The sequence below is a fragment of the Hirundo rustica genome, chromosome 4 (assembly GCF_015227805.2).
Source record: "Hirundo rustica isolate bHirRus1 chromosome 4, bHirRus1.pri.v3, whole genome shotgun sequence".
Classification (NCBI taxonomy): Eukaryota; Metazoa; Chordata; class Aves; order Passeriformes; family Hirundinidae; genus Hirundo; species Hirundo rustica.
This window is the reverse complement of record NC_053453.1, coordinates 75,430,328-75,454,061: the sequence shown is the minus strand read 5'-3', so window position 1 is coordinate 75,454,061 and position 23,734 is coordinate 75,430,328. Positions and strand designations below refer to the sequence as shown.

At 42.5% G+C, this 23,734-nt stretch overlaps 1 protein-coding gene across 9 annotated transcripts in view; it reads left to right on the top strand.

Annotated features, from left to right (window-relative positions):
- Positions 1-23,734, top strand: part of ERC1 (ELKS/RAB6-interacting/CAST family member 1) — a 266,110-nt gene that overhangs the window by 72,442 nt on the left and 169,934 nt on the right. For all 9 annotated transcript variants that reach the window (XM_058420193.1, XM_040061380.1, XM_058420189.1 and 6 more), the window contains 2 exons: positions 2,004-2,171; positions 8,355-8,522. In XM_058420193.1, the coding sequence (XP_058276176.1) occupies positions 2,004-2,171; positions 8,355-8,522 (336 nt within the window). The remainder of the gene's footprint in view (positions 1-2,003; positions 2,172-8,354; positions 8,523-23,734) is intronic.

The window sequence follows — 23,734 nt, the reverse complement described above, 5'->3', positions numbered from 1 at the left end:
AGTGCTCGATTTTAGCAGCATGAATTTAGGTTCTTCCTTTGCTGTGAAGTCAGCGTTTCACTCAGAAGAGTGACCATGGTTTCTCATCAAGAAGAGAGATGTGAGCACTTGATGCTGTCTTTACTTCTCCTGCAAGCGTGGATGTTGTGTGCTGGGCTCTCTAAAGAGCTGTGGCACTGTGGGCTTGCAGCTCTGACATGGGAGACAAGAATCTTCCTGTAAGGAAATGTGCTGAACATCTCTCCTGAGATGAGCCCAAAAACAGCCTGTCGTTCTGAGAGACTTGTACTCTGAGTCAGGCTACCTACTGATTGAGAAAGTTTGTGTCATCTGAGACTTTTTAAGGAGGCTGTTGTGTTTAGCCACTCCAGAAATGGCACCCAGCAGTAAAGAATTCAGCTCGTGCCAGCAGCCGTTCTGTCCTGGCAGTGTTGTGCAGCTGGTGGCTGACAGCAGAAATTGTGCTGCTGACATCAGTTCCTGTGGGCTGAATTGAAACGGGGCAGAATCATCCTCTCTGCATATCTGCTTCTAGTAAAATGGGATATAAACAACACAGCAGGTTTGAGTGAGGTAAACAATGAACTATGGAGTAGTTCTGTAAATTCTTACATACCTGCTCATTGTTCCATTTCATAAAATGAGTTTGGGAGGTTTTTTGAGATGCATGTCCTCCTCCTTTCTCATCCCCTCATGTACACAGTGTTCCACACTGGAGCACAGGAGTCCTTGATTCCATATTTTGATATTATTTTAATACTCTTTGGTAAAGAATTTTCTTTCTTTAATTTCCCGTTATTGAAACAGTGTTGTCACTATAAAACTGCATTTACCCAAGCTTTTTTTCTCAGTTATTTTTACAAGTATGTGCATTTACTCTAATCAAAAACTTTAAAAAATAATTATAATTTATGCTATTATTTCATTCATGTGTTTCCAAACATGGACAGTGACTTGGACAATTTTTTATCCTGTGATGTCCTTTAATTTCTGTTTTGAAGCACTGGACAATGTACTTTTGGGGCTAGGGATTTTATTTTTTTTTAGTGTTACAGAATTGTTCAAGTTAAGAAAGGGAAAACTGTTTAGTTTTTAGAAATACAACCACTAGTGCTATACAATATGTAGCAGTAAAATATTGCTATTCTGTGAGATAGGAAGCAAACCAGAAAGTTGACTACAAACTTGGACTTAAAACGACATTTAGACTTCCTTGTCATCTTTTACTAATTTTTTTCCCCAGACTTAATAAAAATTGTCCTGAGTGCAGATTTTAGCTAAAATCATTGCTTTATTTTCCCATTTTTTTCCTGTTTTTTTTTTTTTTTAATAATAATCCAACATACATTTGTTAAAGTAAATTTACATTTCTGTACCTATTTAATTCACTGCATTAAATTTAGGAAACTGCTCTCCACAAAATGCAGTTCCACAAACTGTTTTTGTGTCACATCTGCTTTTAGAAGCTTCCACAAAGTAAAGTGTGTTTGACAGAATAAAATGCTGGTTTTGTAAATAGTGGGCAAAGTAAAGGTGTCCTTCCCTCCCGTGTAAGCATGAGGCTGGAGTGACAGGAGAGGAGCTGCAGGGCAGCTTGCAGATTGGGCATTGCAGAGCAAACATTGTGCTGCTGAGAGCTGCGGGTGTCTCATCTGCCCTGATGTCACGGGCTGGGGCTGCTGTGTCATTGGGTTCTGCTTCATCTTCGTTAAAACCTTTCCCCCGCTGCGTGTTGGGGTGTGGTCAGTCCTTTGGAGGGTGAATGAAAACTGCCCCTACTAAAAAGAACCTCCCTTGAAAAACTGATGACATTGCTCCCCTCTCTTTTCCTGGTACCCTTTGCTCATGACACAAATTTTTGCCAGCCTTTTGCTCAAGATAACTTCATAATGCTGCGGGGTAACTTCAGAGTGTAACCACGTGTTTATGTTACGTGTGTTTACGGGAATTTTGTCAGGAAGGTGCCAATGATTTCTCTTTTCCCCTCCTTTGTGTGTTCCCAGATTGGCCAGGTGAAGCAGGAGCTGTCCCGCAAGGACACCGAGCTGCTGGCCCTGCAGACCAAGCTGGAGACCCTCACCAACCAGTTCTCTGACAGCAAGCAGCACATCGAGGTGCTCAAAGAGTCTCTGACAGCTAAGGAGCAAAGAGCTGCCATCCTGCAGACAGAGGTGACGTGGGCAGTTCTCTGCGTGCTGGCTGCCCGGGGAAAGAGAGAAACAAACCCCATTTCTCTGTTCTTGGGTTGTGCAATCCCACAGTGCTGCTCTTCTCAGCGCTTTTGATTCTGTCTCTGATTCTCTGGGCCAGGGGATTGATATAGAGACAAAAACGCGTGCAGAAGTGCTTGGCTGAATTCGAAGTCGCAGTGCCTGAGCTGGGAGGGTTTATTTGCAGTGACCCTGTAGCTAGAGAAGAAGAGGGAAGGTGATTCCAATACCAAACACTCTGCAGAGGTTTCACCTTTACTGTCAGCATGGCCAGGAACTCTTGCTTGTAGGCTTGTGCTTGCACCCAGAATATGGACTTTGATGGTTTATGATGCATTTTCCAAGGTAAAGGGTTTTCTGAACTGTGTTTCGATGACAAATGCGGAATAAATTCCCACATTGTGTCAGACCCAGGTGCGTATCTGACCATCAGACAGATAATAAATGTAGCAAAAACGTGTTGCTTCTGGACGTTCTTGAAGAGCAAACGTGGAATGTTGTGTGCAGACAGCCTTTCAGCCCCTGCCTTGGAAAATTGCAGTGTTAGTGGAAGTCCAAAAGATGGCAGTGATGCATCAAAAACTTGGTGGTGTTACAGGAGCTGTGCAAAAGCCGTGCAGGGACGTTTGCGGGTGACCCTGGGAGAGAAGGTTCCGTATTACAATAAGAGAATTGATCTGAACTTTTTACCCTAATTTAGCTTTCCTTTAGCCAAAATTGGTAAATCTGGGGTGCTCATGGCCTTGTTGACATGCAGTAATGAAGTTACATAGTGAATATTTTTTGATGTTTCAGGATGGCTTTTCTGATTGTTCTCAGGTTTATGTAGAGGTTGAGGTTGCATTAGTGGGTATAACTGGGAAAGTGTTGCGGTTTACAGTCATAAACCTCCTGTTAAATTTGTTAGTTTTGCTAGTTCAGGAATGTACCCTAGATTAGTACATTAGTAGTCTATTTAAAAGAAATATTTAAATTTTAAAATGCCATTGAAATTAGGTAAATAACCATTTTCAAAGGTGAAGTGCAAGCTTTGATCCATTGTAGTGATTGAAAAGAATATAGATATGTTAAATGGGCAGTACTGTGACAAACCTACAGAACGAGAAACACATTTCTCACTTTAAAGTAATAACTAGTACTTTTCTGCCCATGAGAGATGAAGTTCTTGAACAAATTTACTTTATTAACAAGCCTCTACCCTCATTAGAGGGTCATAATTTCAGCTGTTATGGTAGATAAACATATTTATTCAATTAAAATGTCCAGAATTGAAACAGAGATTTAAAACCAAGAAGACTTGGTTCTATACCATTGATAGATACTCTTAAAAGTTATCCAGAACATTTTGATTTTATTCTACCTAAAGGCCAAAGTACTTTAATATAGAAAATTATTCTACTCTTTAACTTGTAATATTCCTAAATAATCATTGAGAATATTTGTTCTTCACTGGCTACTTCCAAATGTTCTCATGTAGCACCACAAAACCAAACTGGATTCCTCCTTCCAAGAAGATATTTATACTTTTTGAAAGATAATCTTGTCTTTTTCACCTTTGTTGGCAGAGAGCTCAACAACAAAATTATCACAGAGTTCCCTTTTTTCTGTGTTCACAGCTGATCCTCTTAAGTGTAGGATTGAAACATGCTGAGAACATGCAGTGTTGAGATGTTTGTCACTGCACCCTCTGATGGTTTGGGTTTTCTAAAGGAGAGGATGCCTTTCCATGAAAGGGTTTTCTTTGGGCATGATGTAGGAATGGGAGATTCTGCTTGGCCTCACTTCTTGACAGCACTGGTCCATGTTAAAGCACAATTAACTTCTCTAAGACCCTTGGAGAGAGCTGCAGTTTCTGCCATACATTGGCAGACATCTTCAGAGGGGATCTGTTTTTTAAAGTCATATTTAAATAAACATTTTAAAAGAAAAGGGAATGCCTCCACAAGCCTCTAGCTGTCATTTGGTCTGCTGTTAAAGACCCTGCTCACAGGTGGGGACAATTGTTGATCTAATCCATCTCCAAGATGGATTTGCCACCTGCCACACTGGAACTGCAGACAGCAGGGAGCTGCTGCTGGGGTGTTTATCTTGAGGGCTGCTGGGTGGAGAGGAGACTGTGGTTAACTTTTCAATTGGTGTAGAAACCTCTAAAAATAGCTCTCAAATTGGACAGTCACTTTGTAAACAAAACAAAAAATAGGTCAGTGTTTATGTTGGAATGAAGGCTTTATCCATCTAAGGTTTTCACCTGGTGAGCCCTCCAGCTTAGGTCAGTGCCAGGAGTTCTGTGGCTCCAGTGGGAAGTTGCATTAACCAAAGAGAATGTTCTCCTTTATTTTTGTATACTGCCCAAGCTGGCATGGGTCTGTAATCGGTCTGTTCCTGTGGTAAATTCTGATGAATATTCAGTAAAAAACGAATCTAATCATATGGAAGTTTTTATTTGCTCTGAATGTCTCACTAGAGCATAAGAATTCAAGAAGAATTCACTCTCGCCTACAAAGCATCCTGGATATTGCTGCAGTTGGTATAAGGAGGTGAAGAGTCAACTCTAATCTAGTTCAAAAGAAAGATCAATGTCAAAAATAGAGAATTAAATTAAGTCTTGTGAACTACCACTGCATTGAAATCAGTCAATAAACATAGCTTTCAAGTCTTAATTACAGACTTTGCTATCAGTAAAAAAGGCTTCACCCCCTTTTTGGATTTCTATATGTCTGCCAGTTAGTAATGGGTTGTCATGAAACTGATCCTTTTAAATTGTGCTCATGCTTGGAGACTTCACCTAGCAGTAGCTACAGTAGGTAAAAAGCAACTCTCACCTCACATAGCAATTTTAATTTCATGTCTCTGTGCAATTCTCAATGATCTCTGAATTCTTAATGCTGACACAGAATTACTTCAACATCTGCTTTGAAAAGTGGCTGGCTCCTGTTAGAAACCTTTGCAGGCTCTGAACACACATTTCAGGGTTGGTATTCCATCTGTTCCTTCTGCTGCCTCTGCTGTAGTCACACCTACAGGGGATTAAAGATTAAATTTAGAATTTTGCTGTTACGGAGCAATTGCGGCTTGGATATAGCACAGGGGAGGTTGGACCTTCTGATACCACTGAGTGAGGTGTGGTTTGGATCACTGATCCGAATTATGGCTCAGCCATGGTTTGAACAGGGATGAGGAGGGTCACTCAGGAAAAGAGTGGCATGCTGTTTTTCCTGGCCATCACTGACATCTACTTCAACCCAGGTGGGAATAACGTGCCTGCTCCTGCCCAGTGGAGATGATGATAAAATCTAGAAAAAACCCTTCATTTCAGTCTCAGTTCTATTAATGCAAGCTCCTGAAACTCAGGAGCACAGTGAGGTCTGAAACTCACTGTGGACTTCTGAAAATTTAAATGATTTCCCTACAGTTTGGGAATATTCTGAAAGCTAAGGCTGTCATTACAGAATTCAAGATTCTAGAAAAGACTTAATATGGGATTTTTATTAAATATTATAGCATTTATTGTGTTTATTCTGGTAGTAATTTGAGCTACTAATGGACTAATTTTCCTCGGAAATTTGGACTTGTGCACGTTTAAGGCATGGTTGATGTTTAATGTGTGACACGTCAAGAGCAGAGACATGGAACGTTATTTACAGCTACTGGAAAGCTCTGAAGACAAACCGGGGGTTCCCAACAGAGTTTCCCATGCGTTGTTCTGACAGTGAGGAAACGGAAGTCCTGTGTGTGGGATCCAGCTGAGGAGAGGTGCCTGTGGCCCCTGGCCCTGCGGGGGCTGAGGTGTGCTTGTTCTGCTGAAGCTTGGTGGGCAGGTGAGCCCCTAATGACACCAGGCACTGGCCTGAGCTGCAGGCTTCTGCCCTCTGTGCACAGGTAAAGGCATGGCAGTGAGGTCCATTCCTGGGAAAGCTGTTGGGGTAACCCAGGGGTCAGACAAAACCATCCAAGACACAGAATTCAGGAGAAGGGGCCTCAGCACCTCGGTGGGCTGAGGAGATCCTGGGCTGACTCTGTTGAAGTTGGCATCACCTGCCTCCCACAGCCCTCAGTTCTTGTCGCTGTGGGAGGATTCTGTGCATAAACTGAGCTGACATGGATAAACAAGTGCAGTGTTCTGCCAGGAATAGTGCTGAGGTGATGATTGTGTGTCCTGCCAGCCTTTGAAAATACTTTTGGAAATGTTTTCTACAGTTTCCTAGGCAAGGACCTCACACAGATAAAACCAGCAATGCAATTTACCCCAAGCCATAAGCTAATACAGAGTTCAAAGAGAATAATCAGAAAATGGAAAGCATTCTGTGGATAAATTTCTATCTGCAGATGTTCTCTTTTCCCTTAACAGTGTGCTGTAGGCATCTGGACTGTCTCAAATATTTTACAACACAACTGTTGAGAGTATGTGGATTTCTTTGTGAGGGAAATTCTCAGTTTCCCTTCAAGAATCAATGAAAGTGACTCTTAGCTTTAATATCAAAGATTCCCAGGGAAGAACATACCTAATCAATCTACAGAACTGTACGTTTTGAAAAGGAAGAGAAAGCGTGATCCACCTGCTAAAGCTTTCATCGCAAACCCTGTCCGTCCTGTAAATCCCATTTGGGTAAGGCCTGGTGCTCTGATATCCCTGCAGGTCACGCTGCGTGCCCCTTGCTGGGCGAGCGGTCAGGATTGTGATTTCAGTATGGGCTGTGTAAGTGAGGAGGCTCCAGGCACAGGCTGCAGCGCTGATGGGGGGAGCAGGGCAGCTCTGGTCCCCGCTGGCAAGTCTTACTGCTCCGTGTGAGAGGAGCAGACAAAACACCAAAGGCTTTGTGCCTGGAAGCCTGGAACTGCAGAGCCTCAGGGACAACTTCTCCATTAGCGACTCAAAATAAAATGGAATTAGAATAGCACGTTAAAATGAAATGTTGCTCAGAATACCGTAAGCAGAGTAAATTCCTAAATTCTTACCGCAGCAGCTGTTGTCATCCTTTCGCTTCGTGTCTCTGCTAGTCTGTGCTGTGCAGAAGGACCAAGAAATTCATTGATCAGCGTGTGTACTCTGTGTGACTGATGTCCTGTAATGGATTCAGCTAACAGGAACCAGATCTGACACTGTCAAATGAGATTAGCAGCCAGGCTGGCAGATCGGAGCTGTGTGTGAATGCTGAGTGGATAGGGGTCACTGCGTTTCTTTTGGTATCCTGAGCAGCTTGCTGGTGTTGGATTTCGTATTTCACAATAGTCTTGGAGATTAGTCTGTGCTCTGTGGTGACCTTACTCTTCTCATCAAATTTATATTCAGGTAGCTCTGATTCCTTCTCCCTTCTCCTTTGTCTCGTGAGTTCTGTTTCACATAAGGGAGAGAAATGCAGGAGGAAAAGCAAAAGATGCTCAGCACTCACTTTTGAAGTTTGAGGTCAGCACAGAGTTTCCAGAGCGTGTTTCTAAATTCACTCAGGCCATGGGAGCTCTAAGTGTGTTTGTGTGTCCAAACTGCACCCACAATATCCTGTACTGTGTCATTTGTTCAATTTTACCTTTAATATAAAACTGCATGCTGTGGAAAACACGTTATATTTAAACTATTACTTTGCTTTTTAAGCCAAAATATTCTTAGCCATGCTAAGGTAACCTCTTTCCAGCTGGGATCTGCGGTGGCTGCAAAGAGCTCTGCTTTCATTACCTCCAGGCTCAGCTCCTGCTGTGATTAAAACCTAAAATACAAAGTGACTGTGTGGTACAAGGAGTCAATGTTTATTCTCTGATTATTAGTAATGTTTCAGGTAAAGGCGTCAGTTTCCCTGCATGTGAGAGAACTTCTACACAACACATCGTGTTGGCTTCTACTTTGAGGAAAAAAAATTCAGTATTGTGTGATACAAGCCTGAGTTATGTGAGAAGTGTGATTTGAGGTTCTCCAAGGAGCATTATCCTCACGTAGTTGGGAATAACACGGTTGATTATTTTTACTGTTTAGTCTCCTGTCACTTTTGATAACTGTTTTATCCCAGTCTTGTGTAGGTTGGATTCCTAAAGAGAGGGGTGTTAGATTTGTGAACCTGTCTGTGGTATCTCCCCTTGGAAGTGCAGTTTAACTCTGCTGAGGGCTTTGCCCTGCAGCGCCAGACAAAGCTTGTTCTGCGTTTCTGACCGCAGGTGGATGCGCTGCGGCTGCGCCTGGAGGAGAAGGAGACCATGCTGAACAAGAAGACAAAGCAGATCCAGGAGATGGCAGAGGAGAAGGGGACTCAGGCGGGCGAGATCCACGACCTCAAGGACATGCTGGAGGTGAAGGAGCGCAAAGTGAACGTTCTTCAGAAGAAGGTAAGACTGGGGAGCTCCAAGGTAAACACCTCTGATGCATCTCAGTTTCCAAGGCTGTCAAAAAGTCTGAACTAGAATGTACATTCTGGAGGTGAATGTCCGAGTGCAGTGATGGAATGGGAATGTGATGGAGGATGAATTTGTTTGAATTTTTGACAAAAAAAATGGAATTCAGAACAGAGGCCGTTGCCTTTCAGCGATTGCATGTGCTGCTTCCGCTTCCATTTTAGTCTTACCAGTGGCTGAGGCATTTTGAAAAGGGCACATCATCTGAAAAATCAATCCTTTCCCAGGCTGCACCCTCGCAAAGCCACGCTGATGTGAAGCACAGGGCGATCATGACTTCAGTGTGTGACCGAAAGAGGGGCTGGGGCAGCAGAAACAATGAGGATGCTTTCTCTGTAACCTACTTGGAAAGTTTGTGAAGAACTTCGTGTAACTTTTGTTAGAAATGTTGTATTATCATACTTAAAATTTCTTGGGAAGTGCTAGAATAGGATAATGAGACTATCCTTCATATCTTTTTGGATAAGAAAATGCAAACTTTATCAGTGACCTGGGGAAGGTCTGGGTAAAAAAACATGGGGGACTGTGTCAGACAAATTAGAGCGGTTTCCCAAAGGGCATTGAGTCCTAGGGCAGTGGATGCCATTATGGATGATCATTGGCAAATTGCACACACAATTAATCCCGATTTTCCTCTACACAGGGTGAAAAGAGAGAAATGCGTGTACTGCAATAAATTCTAATTTGAAGAACTTTTTTTTTCTCTGTATCTTTAGAGAAGCTGTTCTTGGAGCTCTTATTCAGTGTATTAGGCTGAGGATGTGGGGTTTTCTGTTCTATTTTTTTCCTAGACCTTTAAACAATTCTACGGAATTGTTGTGATATTAATAGATCAGACTATTGATTAATTTCTGATGCCTGGCCAATGCCTTTTCTTCTTGTCTCTAACCATAAATCACGAGGGTTTAGGTCATGTTCAGCTCTTTTACAAACCTCATGCAGGATTGGAAGTTCAGGCATGGACTTCAGCCATAAATAAGTCATTAATAATTCCAGCAGAGCCCTAATTCCCAGTCCTCACAGTCTCATTTTTTGACTGTTCATCTTGTTCGAAGCACAGATTTCTGATTTTTGTGCTGTGTTCCTCTTTGTTTTACAATGCTGGTCGTGTACCCTCCAGACGCAGACTGAGATCCCAGCTGGGTGTTCAACCAAGAGGTGGGGAGTCTGACATTTGTAAATGTTAAATGTCACGAGGTTGCTTCATTTCCATTCGCTCTTCCACTGCTTTTTCACACATTTTCTTGCTCTACTTGACACTTGAGAATGATCCTTCATTAGATCATTTATAGGCAGCTCTAAAGGTCCTTTTTTTTTGATGCTTGTTTTTTGGAGACCGCTGTAATCCGTAATGAGGCAGTTTCATCTTGTCTTCGTGCATCTGACCTGTTTGTTCAGGACTGTTCCCTCCTGCTCTCAGGTGCAAGTTCCTGATCTCTTCAGGTTGGAAGGAGAGGACCCAAGCATTTCAGTGTGAAAGCTTTGAGGGCCTGTTCTCCTGGGTACCTCCAGTGAGGATAAACAACACTGCCGTAACAAACTGTGCTTTGTGGTGTTCTGAAATCCTGGCTCTGAGCTTCTTCAACAAGAACAAAACATGGAGACCCCAGCTAAACAAAGTCCCATGAAATACTTTGTGCTGAAAGGGCACACAGAACTCCTCCAGTTCAGTCCCCCTGCCATGGGCAGGATGCTCCAAGCCCCTCCAGCCAGGCATGGAATGCTTCCAGGGATGGGGCAGCCACAGCTTCCCTGTTCTTATAAAAAACATGTAACCAATCTGCAGAAAAATACTGACTCCTGCTGATAACTAGAATCACATGCAGCAGTTTGAATTTGCTTTAGCCTTGGAGTTGCTGGAGGCATTTTCTTTAATGTGAACAGTTAAATTTTGACAGTTGTAAATTCAGTGATTTTTTTTCCTGTTTCTTTAGCTAGCTAACCTAGAATATTCTTGGAGCAAAAGCTTAAGTGATAAAGAACTGAAAATAACAGAATTTAGTATAAATTAATTACTTGCATAACGTAGCCATTTAAGAAGAATTGTTTTCTTCTTTTGAAATGTAGAGATTGCCTGTTCCAGAATGTAGCAATGGTCAGATGGGTATTTGGAGCTCATGGGTTTTTTATTTTCTGTGGCTGTTTTAGATGTGCAATCACCTGTTCTGGGGACATTGACAAGGAATTGTTTGGTGTGGAGCCCAAAACTGGGCCATCCTAAATTGCTGCTGCTGAAAGAAAAAAATTATTTAAACTGCACCCTTTAGTTTTGGGTCTCTGCTTGGGTTTATTGACCCAGACCACCTCATGCTTTGCTTTATGAACCATTAGTTTTGTTGTTTTGGTTAAAGGTGGGGAGCTATAAGGTATACTTTTTAGTCATCCAAAAATCAAGGTGAAAAAGGCAATGGATGTTTACTGGCTGGTTAGAGATGAGTTAAAAGACACAGGAGAAGATTACAAACAACAAAGATCTGAAAAATGAACATGACAATTGGCATCGTCACTGATACCCAGTAGGCACCAAAATACATTTTCCAGGTTGCTGAGGAAACCACATGCTTCACATTTTAAATCCTGGAGTCTTTCCAGTTAAGCTCATACAGAGATGCTGCTTGGTGGTACCTTTGTTTTAGACAATAGAAGTAGGACATATGCTAGAAATTTGGAGACTTTGGCTTTATGTCTGAAAATTTCATGCAAAAACTTAGTTTTATAGAACGTCAAGATTATTTTTTCTCATTTCATTGAAAATAGATCTTGCATAAAATCTCATTTTAAGCTGTTAGAACTCAAGGCCAAGGGAAAGCATCTTTGATAATAAAGTGGGGACTATGGTGGGCAAATTTGAAATCTGAAACTGAAAAACATTACGTGGTGCTTCATTACTCTTTTTGCTACATCTGTCTATCTGTGCTGGTAGACAAGGATGAAAAGAAATGAGGGGAAAAAATCAATATTTTGCAATCAAAGCATTTTAGGGAAATGGTGTTTGGGGCAAAAGACAAGTAATAATACAGTGAAAGAAAAAAAAACCAACAGGGACTCAATCACCTCTTGCTTTGGGGGTAGGTCATGTTTTGTCTTGGAGAGGGGCTGACACTCCCTTCTTTGTGCAATGCAGCTGCAGGCAAATAAAATGCGAGTTTTAGTGTCTGAACATAGCAGTGGTTTTGGCAGCTCCCCATGCTCTGTGTGATAACTGACCTGTGATAAAGGAAGAACAGAGATTTATTTTTTCTTTGGTGGCTGTGCTGACTTGTTTAGCTAGAATTTGGGAAGGTTTCAAATGCTCCGGCACTTATGAATAAGAAGCATTGCTTTTCTCCCCAGGAAATCAATGTCCTCTGCTTTCCAGAAAACTTAGAAATCAGAATAAATACCTTATGCTTAACGATTAGAAATACTGTGTGGCAGCAGAGAGGGGCTGCAAACAACGTGTGTTTTTAAACAACTCAGTTGTTTAAAATCAGTGGTGCTCATAGTTACTACAGCAGCAGCGTTGGTTTAGTATTCCCAACTTTGAAGTGCAGTGTTTATACTTTAAAGTTTATTTTCTTTTTATTCTCTCCTCTCTGAAGTAAGTTTACCTACTCAGACAGCTGCTCTGCTCCAACCCTGAGGAGATGAGAGCTCACAGAAGGAGCTGCATTTTCAAACATCTAATTCAGTTTATGGTCCTTTCATCCAGGGTGTGACCTTGAACTTGCCTACCAAGAGAATGAAGATACGGTGTGCTAAGAATTCCTGATCCGGGGCTGGGCTTTGAGACATCCCTCTGAGCCTCTCTAGGGTGGCGTTCAGTGCTTCCAAGTCCCCCAGGGTCCCCGCTGCAGTCGGTGATGCCTGCAGGGTGGCCGATCTCTGTTTGTGTGACCCGTACGGCGAGGAAGAGCTCAGCAGCCAAGGGCAGAGCCTGGCCCAGCACAGATGGGCCGTTCATTTCCAGAGTGGGGGGTGTGTGTGCCCTCCTGCTTCAGACTGGGTGGGTTTTTGCCTCTGTGCCATCCTCTGGGCAAGCGTTTATCCCACTTTGAGTGTGCTTGGATCGTGGGCATTTCCGGAGCAGCAGCGTCCAGGCTCAGCTCCTCAGCCCACGTTCTGCAGGGAGGCAAAGGTGCATGTGCTGCACTTTCTGCTCAGCTGCACTTGAGGGAACAGGTGCTTTTCTTTAGCAACTCGGGGGTTTATCCAGCCCAATTACAAGAGTATTTCTGTAAGCCTCTGTCAGAGCCGTACTGCTGCTCTTTTTACTCCAGGTCTCAAGTCATGCCGCTGAACTGGCTCTAAACCCAGTCCAGAGATTTCAAACGCCGCAAAAAAGACCAAACATCCCCACGGGCTTGTGTCAGCTTCTTTATTGGATCTGACAGACGTGACCTCAAAGATGTGTCCTGGGGGGCCGTGGGGAACTTGTGTCTCTGTGTCCCTCAGGGGATCCCAGACCTCTCCTGCTGCTGCTTTTCCTTCCATTCAGACCTTTCTGTTACAGGCTTGCTGACGACCACTGAACAGGACAAAACTGACATTTGTGCCTTTTAGAAATGTCTAGAAGCTCTTCTGGCTTATGGGTTCCCCTTTGTGCCCAAGATGCTACAGGAGCTTCTCTTTTCACCAGTGTACTTTTAGAATTGCTTTACCAGGTGGAGTGGGGTTTTTAGATAAATGCATTGTCTTTTAGAGGAACAATAGGAAAAATTAGACCGGCTTTTAATCCCTCATCTCTCAAAATACTACTTGTGGTAGCAATGGAAGTGTTAAAGAAGACTGAAAAGGCTTCATTTTTTGAGTTCAAATTCAGCATAATTACCACGTGAGATTTTTTGCATTCCTGACATCCAGGTAGATTAGTTGTTTAATTTTCACATGGAAAATTAGGACACAACACAGAATTTATTTTTATTTTACGGTCAGCCATGACCACTTTGAAATTAGGATTCTTACCCCTCCATTTTGATTTTCCAGTGGCAATCCATTAAGACCTTTCAGAGTGATTGCAGCCCCGCTCAGGTGACAAAGTGTGTCGTGTTTTATTTTTGCTCTCCCCTGAACATACAACTAACTAATAAGATGATACTAGGGCAGGGGAATAGCACAGTTTCTTCCTATCACTTTTCAGCTCCTTGCTAGCCTAGTTCTAAAGGTGGCTTGTTACCATACAGAGTTTGTCACAGCAGCTTCAGGAACATCCCAAAGGTTTGCTATCTTTGGTTCTTTTGAGCCGTTAAGAACATACATTTTTCTATTGGAATATGGATGCTAAAATGTTCACGAGCTTAGCATGAGACACTATTTTCCGTGGCAGATAGTCCAGAGTCTGCAGGTGCTGGTAGAGGTGACAGTCAGTTCTCCAGGGACTTACCCAAGGAATACACTATTTATGCTATTCCAGTAATTTTTAGTGCACCGTTGAGACTGCTACTGCAGCATCTATGGCAGACAAACCTACTGCATTCAAAATAAGGTTTTACGCCTGCCTGTGTTATGATTTAGAATTTTTAAGTGGAGAATGTGCTGCTATATTTTTACATTACCACTTTTTTTGTGAGCATTTTGTTACGCCACAATAAAAATAAAAACATCTGGATTATATGTAGCATACGTACCTATATTCCCAGATGTATGCTGCTATTCCTTTAAAAAATCAAATGTTGTCCTGTGTGAAAGATAGCAAGTCAATTTCTTACTTCCAGAACTAATGTAAGGAAAACTCTCCTTTATATTGATTTATTTTCTGTTACTTATATTGATGCTATTAAAGAATCTTGCCTGTTGACTTCCGTGGCTGAATTGCCTGATGGTGTTTTTTCTGAAGTAGCCCTTGTGGATAATTAGGCTCACACAAAGACAGAAGGCAGGCCCGTGAGGTCACAGATGATGCTCTGTAGTTGAGCTCCTGCAGTGGGTGAGGAAGGGTTTCACCCTGATGAACACTGCTCCTGCAGTGTCACACGAGATGACAGCAGCAGCTCAGTTACAAGAAAACTCCGTTGTAGCTTCTTGCATTATCTGAATCCACATCTCAGCAAATCTGTCAAAGCTGGAAGGAACTTTTCTAGTATCCCTCAAAGGGGAGAAGTCACTTTATCGTTATGTCCATCTTGGGCCTGGGGATAACCCCTTGACTGGCAAGAGGGGTCATTACTCCTAGGTAGGGGACTGACAGATCCTGGTTTCTGGAAGGGATCTGGGAAGGCAGCCAGCTCTGGGGCCCTGGCCTTCGTTAGGAATTAGCCGTGCAGTTTTTCTGGCGAGATAAAGCTAATGAGCTTTGTTGGTGTATTCGCTGTGGTGCAGGGCAAACACAAACCGCCCGTGATCGAAGAGGCAGGAAGAGCAAGGGCGTGTGCCATTTCTGAGCTTGCTTACATCACTCTCCTCCCATGGCTTTCCTTGCTCTCTGCCTTGGGAGGTTTCACAATTTCCAGGCTTTGGTCACCAGGCGTTTCTGCCCCTGGGGGTTCTGTCTGAGCTGTGTCGGGAACAGACATCAGTGATTGTGTCAGCCAGCTTGGGGATCTCCCCTACAACAAGGAAAGAGTAATTTTTCAGTTTAAATCAATAGTTGCCTGAATTCAGGGGTGAATTTTGAACCCACTATGCTAAATGGTCTTCGAAGCTGGGTCTCTGCACAAATTTATGGTCTTTAGGATTGTCAGAAGGCAGAAGTGTGTTAACAGCTTTCAAATCTGTGATTTCACCCAAAGGGTAAGAAAACTGGTCAGCAGAGAAACGAAAGTCCCTTTGTCTCACATTAGCATGCATTTGATACTCAGCATGCTCCTCTGCATGGTGAAGAGGTTCCAGCAAGTGATGGTACTAATTTAATACATCAGGTTCTTAAAATTTTGGGGGGTTTATGAGTATGGACCACTAACTAATGTGAGAGTTTGATATTGAGTCACTTACCATTGTGTTCTGAAGTAATTCTGTCAGAGCAGTGATAGCTGGATACTGAAAAATGCACAAACTCACATATTTAGTATTTACAGAATGACTTGTTAATCCTTGCTATTCATCAGTCCACATCCTTTCCAGGAGAGTGAAGCAGGACAATCCCGGCTTTCTGGCCATGTTTTACACTGGGATTAGAAGCATCCCTCCTTTCCAGAGCTCTTCCCTCAGGGTTGGGACGGTTTTATCCTACACTGTATCTTTGATCATAATAAATCAGCGATTTGGGCAAAGTAATTCAGTGGCTGGATCGTAATTTAATTTAAAATCTTTGTTCAAGTTGTGCAGCCTTCTGCTTGAGCGAGCCCAAATGATAATGTAAATGGAGTTGAGTTTGCTGTGAGGATTTCCTGTGTAACCAGCATTAAATCCCATGTTCCCATCCTCTCCATTGGCCTGCCTCAGTGCTTGGTCTTTTCTGCTCCCTGGTTCCGTTCTTGGCTGTCTCAGTGCTCTGAGGAGTTCAGCCTTTCTCTCTGTGTGTCTTTTCTCCACCTTCTCTCTGCTGTGGGAGTGTGATGTGTGGCACTGGGCTGTGTCTCTACCCAGGTATCAGTAGTACACTTTCCTTCCTCGTGTAGAACCGAACCCAAAATCTGAAACAAGTCGGGGAAACGTCATCAGCATTGCTGAGTAACAGAGATCAGGGTGCCACACAGCAATAACTGGAGTTATCAATGAAATACAGCACAGGGTTTAGCCAAGTAGAGGAGTTTAAAGTGTAGAAACTTTTTCACTTTACGCTTCTAAGGTATTGCTTTAAGTGTTAACCTTGTGAACCTTGAGATGTTCTAAAAGCAATATTGCAACTTGTTAGTTTTATTCTGCTTCTTACAAAACAGAATATCAGCTCTAACTTAACAATTGCTACGTTCAATTTTTCCCCTTGTTTTATCAGCCTTGCGCAATAAAGTACTTTTGGTTTTTCTTTTTTTGAGCATTTGGTGTCCATCAATATGAAATTATGCCAATTTGCAGTATTTGTGTTTTCTCTGTAATGAACTTCCCTGAGTCAAATCAGTGCACATTTTTGTCAAAGTCTGTTCAGAGACTTGGAACAGGAGTGAGTAAATGTCCCCAGAATAGCTGGGTTTTTAATCCTTTTGTGTTTGGTAGGTCGTAGGAGTAAAACTTTGGAAAACACAGCCTTAGAGATTGCTTCATAATGTCAGGACACAGCTGAAAGGAGAATTAGCATGGTGTTATTCTGCGTGATTAGGCCAGGATTTCAACAAAATGGATGGTATTTGTAATTAGATTGGGAAATTAATTACCAGATGATTTCAAGTATGGTTCTCAGTATAATGACATTTTAATATATATGAAATAAATGAGTAATATCTAAACTTCACTGAAGAGGAGCAGCAGAGTTTAAACTATTTTTGTATGGCATTTATGACAGCAGGGTTTTGTTTTGAATTACTTCTGGGAATAAAAGTATCAGACTCAAGCTGGGACCAGCAAATTGTCTTGATGAACAACCAGGGTTGAAATCTTGGATAACGGCTGCAGTCTCTTACCTGCTGCATACTGACAAAAGGGGTCACCCAGACAAGCTCTAAGATAAAACAAATTAGACAGAATTTGTAATGGATTATGTAATTAACAACTGGCTCACAAATTGCCAGATCAAATCTCTCACGGCCAGGTTTTATACTTTCCTTCTTTGATTGCATTTTACGTGAAGTGTTGTTGGTTCCTGTTGCTATCTGTATGCTCTGAGCCATCGGCACTATCAGTGGCTCGCAGTGCCCTCCCTGCCAGGGCAAACCCCTGCTCCTGCTGACCAGTGGCCATGGCAGGATTTTCATTCAAACCCTGCTTCTAACGGCATCAGGCTCCTGATGGTACTGACCCTCCTCAGAACCAAGCAATTGCACAGTTAACCAAATTTAACTGCTTTACAGCTGTCTGAGGATGTGAGTCATTGCTAATGAGTAATATTTTCTAGGCAGTGCTTTGGAACTGAGACAATGCTTAAGAACAACATATATGTTGGCTCCCCAGAAAATGTGAATTTCAGGACATTTGCCAACTCAAAAATCAGTTTTAACTCTTGGGGTTCTATTTCTCCCCCCTGATTTGAATTGTGCTGGAGTATCTTTACTGTAAGGAAAACTCCTCTCAGTATCAGATTTCAGTAAAAGCAAACTTCAGTGACAGGATTTCTTAGGTTTGAAGGAAATTCAAGAAATTTATTAGCAGGAGAGAAGGTTTGCAGTCATAAAAGTAATACTCTGAGAATATGATCTGAAAGATCTGCTTTGCTACAGGGAATGTGACAGTACAGAAAAACACCTTTACTCTTTAGAAGATTCTAGAATTCCAATTCACTTTTTGGTGGCTGTTGTTCTTAGTTCTGCTTTGCAGTGATCTGTCAGCTACCAGAGCCTGGCTGGGTATGCCAAAGAGAGGAGCACAGAGGAAAACAAAGGGATGGAAAGAGATGTCCTTAGAGATTATTTACATAAACACAGATGAACTGTTTTTCTGGCTGGTGTAAATATACTTGTAAAGCACCCTCGTATGAAAAGGCAATAGAAAGAATAGCCTGTTGGATCAGTGTCAATTCTTTACTGGAGGTACAAGAAATGAACTGTCTGTACAAGTTAAGTCAATTTTTCTTGAACCAGCCCTTCTTCCTGCACACCATTCTTTTCTCAAGCCAACCTGATTGCAAGCTTAGGTCAGCAGTAAGGCATTAATTCCATGAAGTGTCCTGCAATTCCCAGATTTTTTTTTTCTCTGCCTGCAAGTTGCTTCCCTTTGAAGCAGTAGCAATGTGTCTGTTTGTGAACCAACTGTTTATTTGACAATTAAGGTTTTCCTTTAAGTAGAAATCACAAAACTAAATTCTTTGTCCTTTCTAAGCTGCATAACAACAAAGTACTTTATTTGTAAAGCTAAACTCTATAGAGCTTTATGCTGATTTCAAAGGACTTTTTACAGGTTGGAGATCACAAGAATAATAGTGACAGAAAGATTTTATCACCTGGAAAAGCAAGCAGCTTTGGGATTTTTTTTATCTGGGAGCTGTTCTGAATTTTAACTGGACCCTGTGTAGCAGTTCATGGTATGATTGTGTAAGATGCACCAGAATGCTGGAGTTTAGCCATTTGAAATTCATTTTTAGTCCTGTCCTCGCCCTTTCTAGCCCAGTTCTTTTTCTTAAGGTTCCTTTGTTAGCCCGTCTAAGACTCTCTGTATCAGTTTGAAGTGTTACAAAATCCCACCAGTTTAAAGTCAGCAGCGTCAGGACATTTCCAAAGTGCTCAGTGTTCCAGTGGGATGTTGCAAAGGCAATAATGCTCCAGGTAAGAATTGAAGTAGAGAAGCAGTAAAAAGAAAACTTTATTGGGAAGCAAAATAAAAATTAATCCAGCGTTCCCTGGGATGGCTTTCAGTATGATGGCTCAAGAACAAGAATCTCTGAATATAACTTGACAACCATGTGACCATATTCATATCAATTGGTTGGATCTAAAAGTAAAAAAAAAAAAAAACAACATACTGAGTGCAGCTGAACTTTGGAAGAAACTCTGGTTTGCATTTGCCAAAATCTTACTGAAAAAAGGAAAATTGCTTGATCTGTCCTGAACTTTAAAACAACTTAAAAATCTCACCTTTGCAAGAAGACTTGCTCTGCCTGAAGCTTCACATTGTTGGTAGTCTTGGGAATTTCCCCTTTAAAATGAAGAGCAGGAACATTACTTTGGGTGTAGTGATCCAGCACAGTGCCGTGGGTGATATTCACTCGGGACACACCTTGCTTCTCACACTCGCACTCCCTGCTAATGCTAAATCAAATGCACACTTTTGCAGGTCATGCAGGACTGTTCTAGTGGTACTTGTGCAGGATTGGCAGTAGGAAGACAGTTATAAATGGTGGGGTTTGCAGTGTGTCGTGGATAAAACTGGAGCTTGATCTTAGAAAACTCCCCAGTAATATCTGCTTGTAGACTTCCATTATGTTCTCCAAAACAGGACTTTCAGAAATACAGTAATAATTATAAATCCAGTAGTGCAGCTTTCTTGAACAGTCTCTGAGTACTTAAGGTGATCTCTCACTAAACTCTTCCCTTTTTTCCCACAGCAGGATTTTTTTTAAATGTTTTTTATGCAGTCGTGTCTGTTTTAACTGTTACGTTGTCATTTTGATTTTGATCAAGCCCATCTTTTTCAGCTTCTCAAATACTGTGGAACTCCAGGAATTTGAGTATGACTGTGGGCTCTCAATTTTTTATTATTATATTAGTAATTTTACATTAAAGGGAGTGGCATGTCTCGACCTAGAAGAGCTGTAGCTGTTCTGTCATCACATGCCTGCTTACTCACCCACTCTCCTCTCCAAAAATGCATCTTTCATCCCCATATTAGTATTCCTGATGTGAAAGAAGCATTTCTGCCTGTGCTTGGTGCTAATCCATCATCTCCTTGTGCTCATTGACCCCGGAGCTGGGGTGACCGATAGTGCCTTTGCAAAACCAAGGAGGAAGTGTTTGGAAAAGTAACAGCTGATGTGAAGTCGTTGTTTATGTGGATGGCTGTGCCACAGGAGCGGAACAGAAACCTTCTGGAAGCCCTCTGATTGTTGAGATCCTCTTCACTTCGCTGCTCCCCCTGGGGAGAGCTAGGCTCACAAAGGTGGGGCCAAACAGAGCTCTGAGATGCTCTCTGGCACATCTGCTCTGGAGAAATACTGCAAGTGTTCAGTGGATTGTGGAAGAGGTTCAGTGACCAGTTCACAAACCCACTGCATTTGTTCAGAAGTCACTGACAGAACAGAAATAGTTTTTGAAGTGTTCAATTTCCTCATGCCCCAGGGCATGGCAGGAGGGTGGACACTGTCTCTGTGGAAGAATTTCTTGGCTGAAGCACGATACACAGGTTCTAGTAACCTCTAACTAGAGGAATCTGGGAATCTACTGGCCCTGATGGATATTTAACTAGATGTGTTTCCTTTGAATCCCTGGGCTGGTTGGAATTTGCATTTGTGTGGGCTTTTCACTGAGTCTGTATTTACAAGAAGTAGAATGCCAGAGGAAGCTGCTCTTGCCTCTGCTCTGTGCTTCAGGGCTGGAAGGCAAAATAATTAGTTCCACACAACTAAGAATAAATCACCCAAGTTGAAACATGATAGTGCCTGACAACTGGTAATGTTGGAAAAAATACTCCAGTAAATCATTATTGACAGGAAAATCAGTGTGCAGAGCAGAGGACGCCGGTGTAGCCTCGTGTACCTTTACACTAAGGGTGATGCTGCTAACTTAGCCATAGATTGCTGGCTTTACCCTCCAAGGTAAGGAAATACAGCAAGGAAAAAAGATTGTTAATAATTAAAAACAGTATATCATTTTCATTTTTATTTTTGGGGGTTTTTTTTAGAAATGTGGTACAGTAATACACACACACACACACATACATATATATATATATTCCTTAGGTTTGTGGAACATTTCTGAGGAGATTTCTCATCTCTGAGTATCTCAACAATAAACAGTGCTCATTCCATCCTTGTGCATCTCAGTGTTCCACAGGGCTTGGAGATTCCATTAAGGTTTAGTTCACCTTTTCTTGGGTAGCAGAGAGACCCTACTCTGGCTACCTGTTTCATTTTCATCAGTTATTTGAGAATTTGTTCAGAATTCCTTTTTTTTTTTTTGTTAAGAATGTATTGTCTGTTCTTTCTTGAAAGGATTCTCAAACTACTTGCAAGGGCGTAAGAGCAAAGTTCTTCATTAATTAAGTATGATGGCCAGAGTGTTTGCTTTCTTCTTCAGATTATATTGTTGTGGAGAGCCTTTATTTATTTGTTACAGTATTGCAGATTTAGGAGGAAAAAAGGAATAAAGGCAATTTATTGTTGAGTGTGATTCCATAGGGAAATTTTGCATCTCTTATTAGAGAAACATTTCAGTTTTGATGAATAATTGCAGTTTTCTGTAGTCCAGGGGCCAGACCCTTCAGCTGTCTGACCTGCAAGAAGGCGCAGCTGGAGCTGCAGTGGGCTTTTTAGGCAGTGCCTACATACAGCTGGGGATATTTTGGCACACCTGCTGTTCCCTCAGTGCCAACAAACCCCACCATTGATTGCTCCAGACTGCAAAATGTGCATGCAGACTGCAGGAGCAGACAGGTTCACGCTTCATACCCATCACATTGCTGCTTTGGGTGTTCTTTAATCCCAGAGGGTGTCTGGGGAGGTGCAGCAGTCACTCCTAGTGCTGTCACCCTGCTCTGGTCATAGCAAGCAGTGGAACTGCAACATGGGGAGGTGCAGCAGTCATTCCTAGTGCTGTCTCTTACTCTGGTCATAGCAAGCAGTGGAACTGCAACATGGGGAGGTGCAGCAGTAATTCCTAGTGCTGTCTCTTACTCTGGTCACAGCAAGCAGTGGAACTGCAACATGGGGAGGTGCAGCAGTCATTCCTAGTGCTGTCACCCTGCTCTGGTCATAGCAAGCAGTGGAACTGCAACATGGGGCGGTGCAGCAGTCATTCCTAGTGCTGTCTCTTACTCTGGTCATAGCAAGCAGTGGAACTGCAACATGGGGCGGTGCAGCAGTCATTCCTAGTGCTGTCATCCTCCTCTGATCATAGCAAGCAGTGGAACTGCAACATGGGGAGGTGCAGCAGTCATTCCTAGTGCTGTCTCTTACTCTGGTCATAGCAAGCAGTGGAACTGAAACATGGGGAGGTGCAGCAGTCATTCCTAGTGCTGTCTCTTACTCTGGTCATAGCAAGCAGTGGAACTGCAACATGGGGAGGTGCAGCAGTCATTCCTAGTGCTGTCATCCTCCTCTGGTCATAGCAAGCAGTGGAACTGCAACATGGGGAGGTGCAGCAGTCATTCCTAGTGCTGTCATCCTCCTCTGATCATAGCAAGCAGTGGAACTGCAACATGGGGAGGTGCAGCAGTCATTCCTAGTGCTGTCTCTTACTCTGGTCATAGCAAGCAGTGGAACTGAAACATGAAGAAATGAAACACACTGGGCTCGTGCAGAGAAATATTTCTGCTGCCTTGGTGGGCACCTTCACATGTGCTGAAGGTGAATTACTGAGCTGCCTCTGGTGTATGGTTTGTCCCCTCTGCAGCCAGCCCCAGCCTTTGGTGAGTGTTTCTCCTCCAGAAGCAAACACGAGTCTAAGAATAACTCAGCCTTCTTTGTGGTGTGTTTTCATGGTTAGCTGTGCTAACAGCCAGCCTGTCCAGACAGCTGATGGCACTGGGAGGTGCTGAAGTCCAAGGCAGCCACTCCTGGGCAGCTCTGGTGTGGGCACCAGAACATTTCAGAGCTGTGGGGCTCTTGCTGAAGCTCCGTGGGCTACAAGTGTGTGCTAACAAGGCATTAAACAACAGGTAGCACTGTATGAAAATGGAATTTTCAATTCTTGCTGTTATTTCTGACTGCCATGACTTGTCTCTGGTTATGGTTTTTTGGTGGCCTTTAGTTAGGTTTTCTAGTGCTGTCTCACATTCAGTTTTGAGCGTAACTTGGAGGCCCAATACTTTTTTCTGATAGGAACCAATGACGAAGATAAGCCAATCCCCACGTTCTGCTGCGTTCCAGCTGTAATTTCAGTACAGATAAAGCAGTAGTGCACGTGTCACGGAGCCATTTGCTCTGTCATCACAGAAACTCTTTCTCCAGGGTTGAAGAGTAAAACCTGAGCATGGTTTCAGTATTTCCAGTATTGAACAGCTGCTAACTACTGTTCAACAGGTGAAGCAAAAGGCAGTTAGTGCTTTAGTTTATCGTTATGAATACTGGGTAGCCTTTGGGGTTGTCTGGTCACAATATTTCGTACAAAAGTCTTTCAAAGAGTATCTTGCTGCAAGTGTTTTGGAGCTGGGTACCTTTAATGCCACGTGTCATTCATTAGTTTATGATGTGCATTTGCTGATGCAAGAAGAACTTGTCAGAACAACACAAAAAGGAAGCAACTGAGAAATCTGTGTGCGCTCTACTCCTTTGTTGATAAATTTGTTTTATCATCACGTTAATATGTCTCTTTTAATGTTTATATATGCATGAAAAGGGGTTGGCGTTAGGTCTTCTCAATCTTTCAAAAGATCTATTCAGAACTCCTGAAGAGATGAAATTCTACACCCACAGAAAACAGGGCTGATACATTTTCCACCCAGGGAATGGCACTTTGAGATAGTCCATCATGTAGCAAGCACTGTGTAAG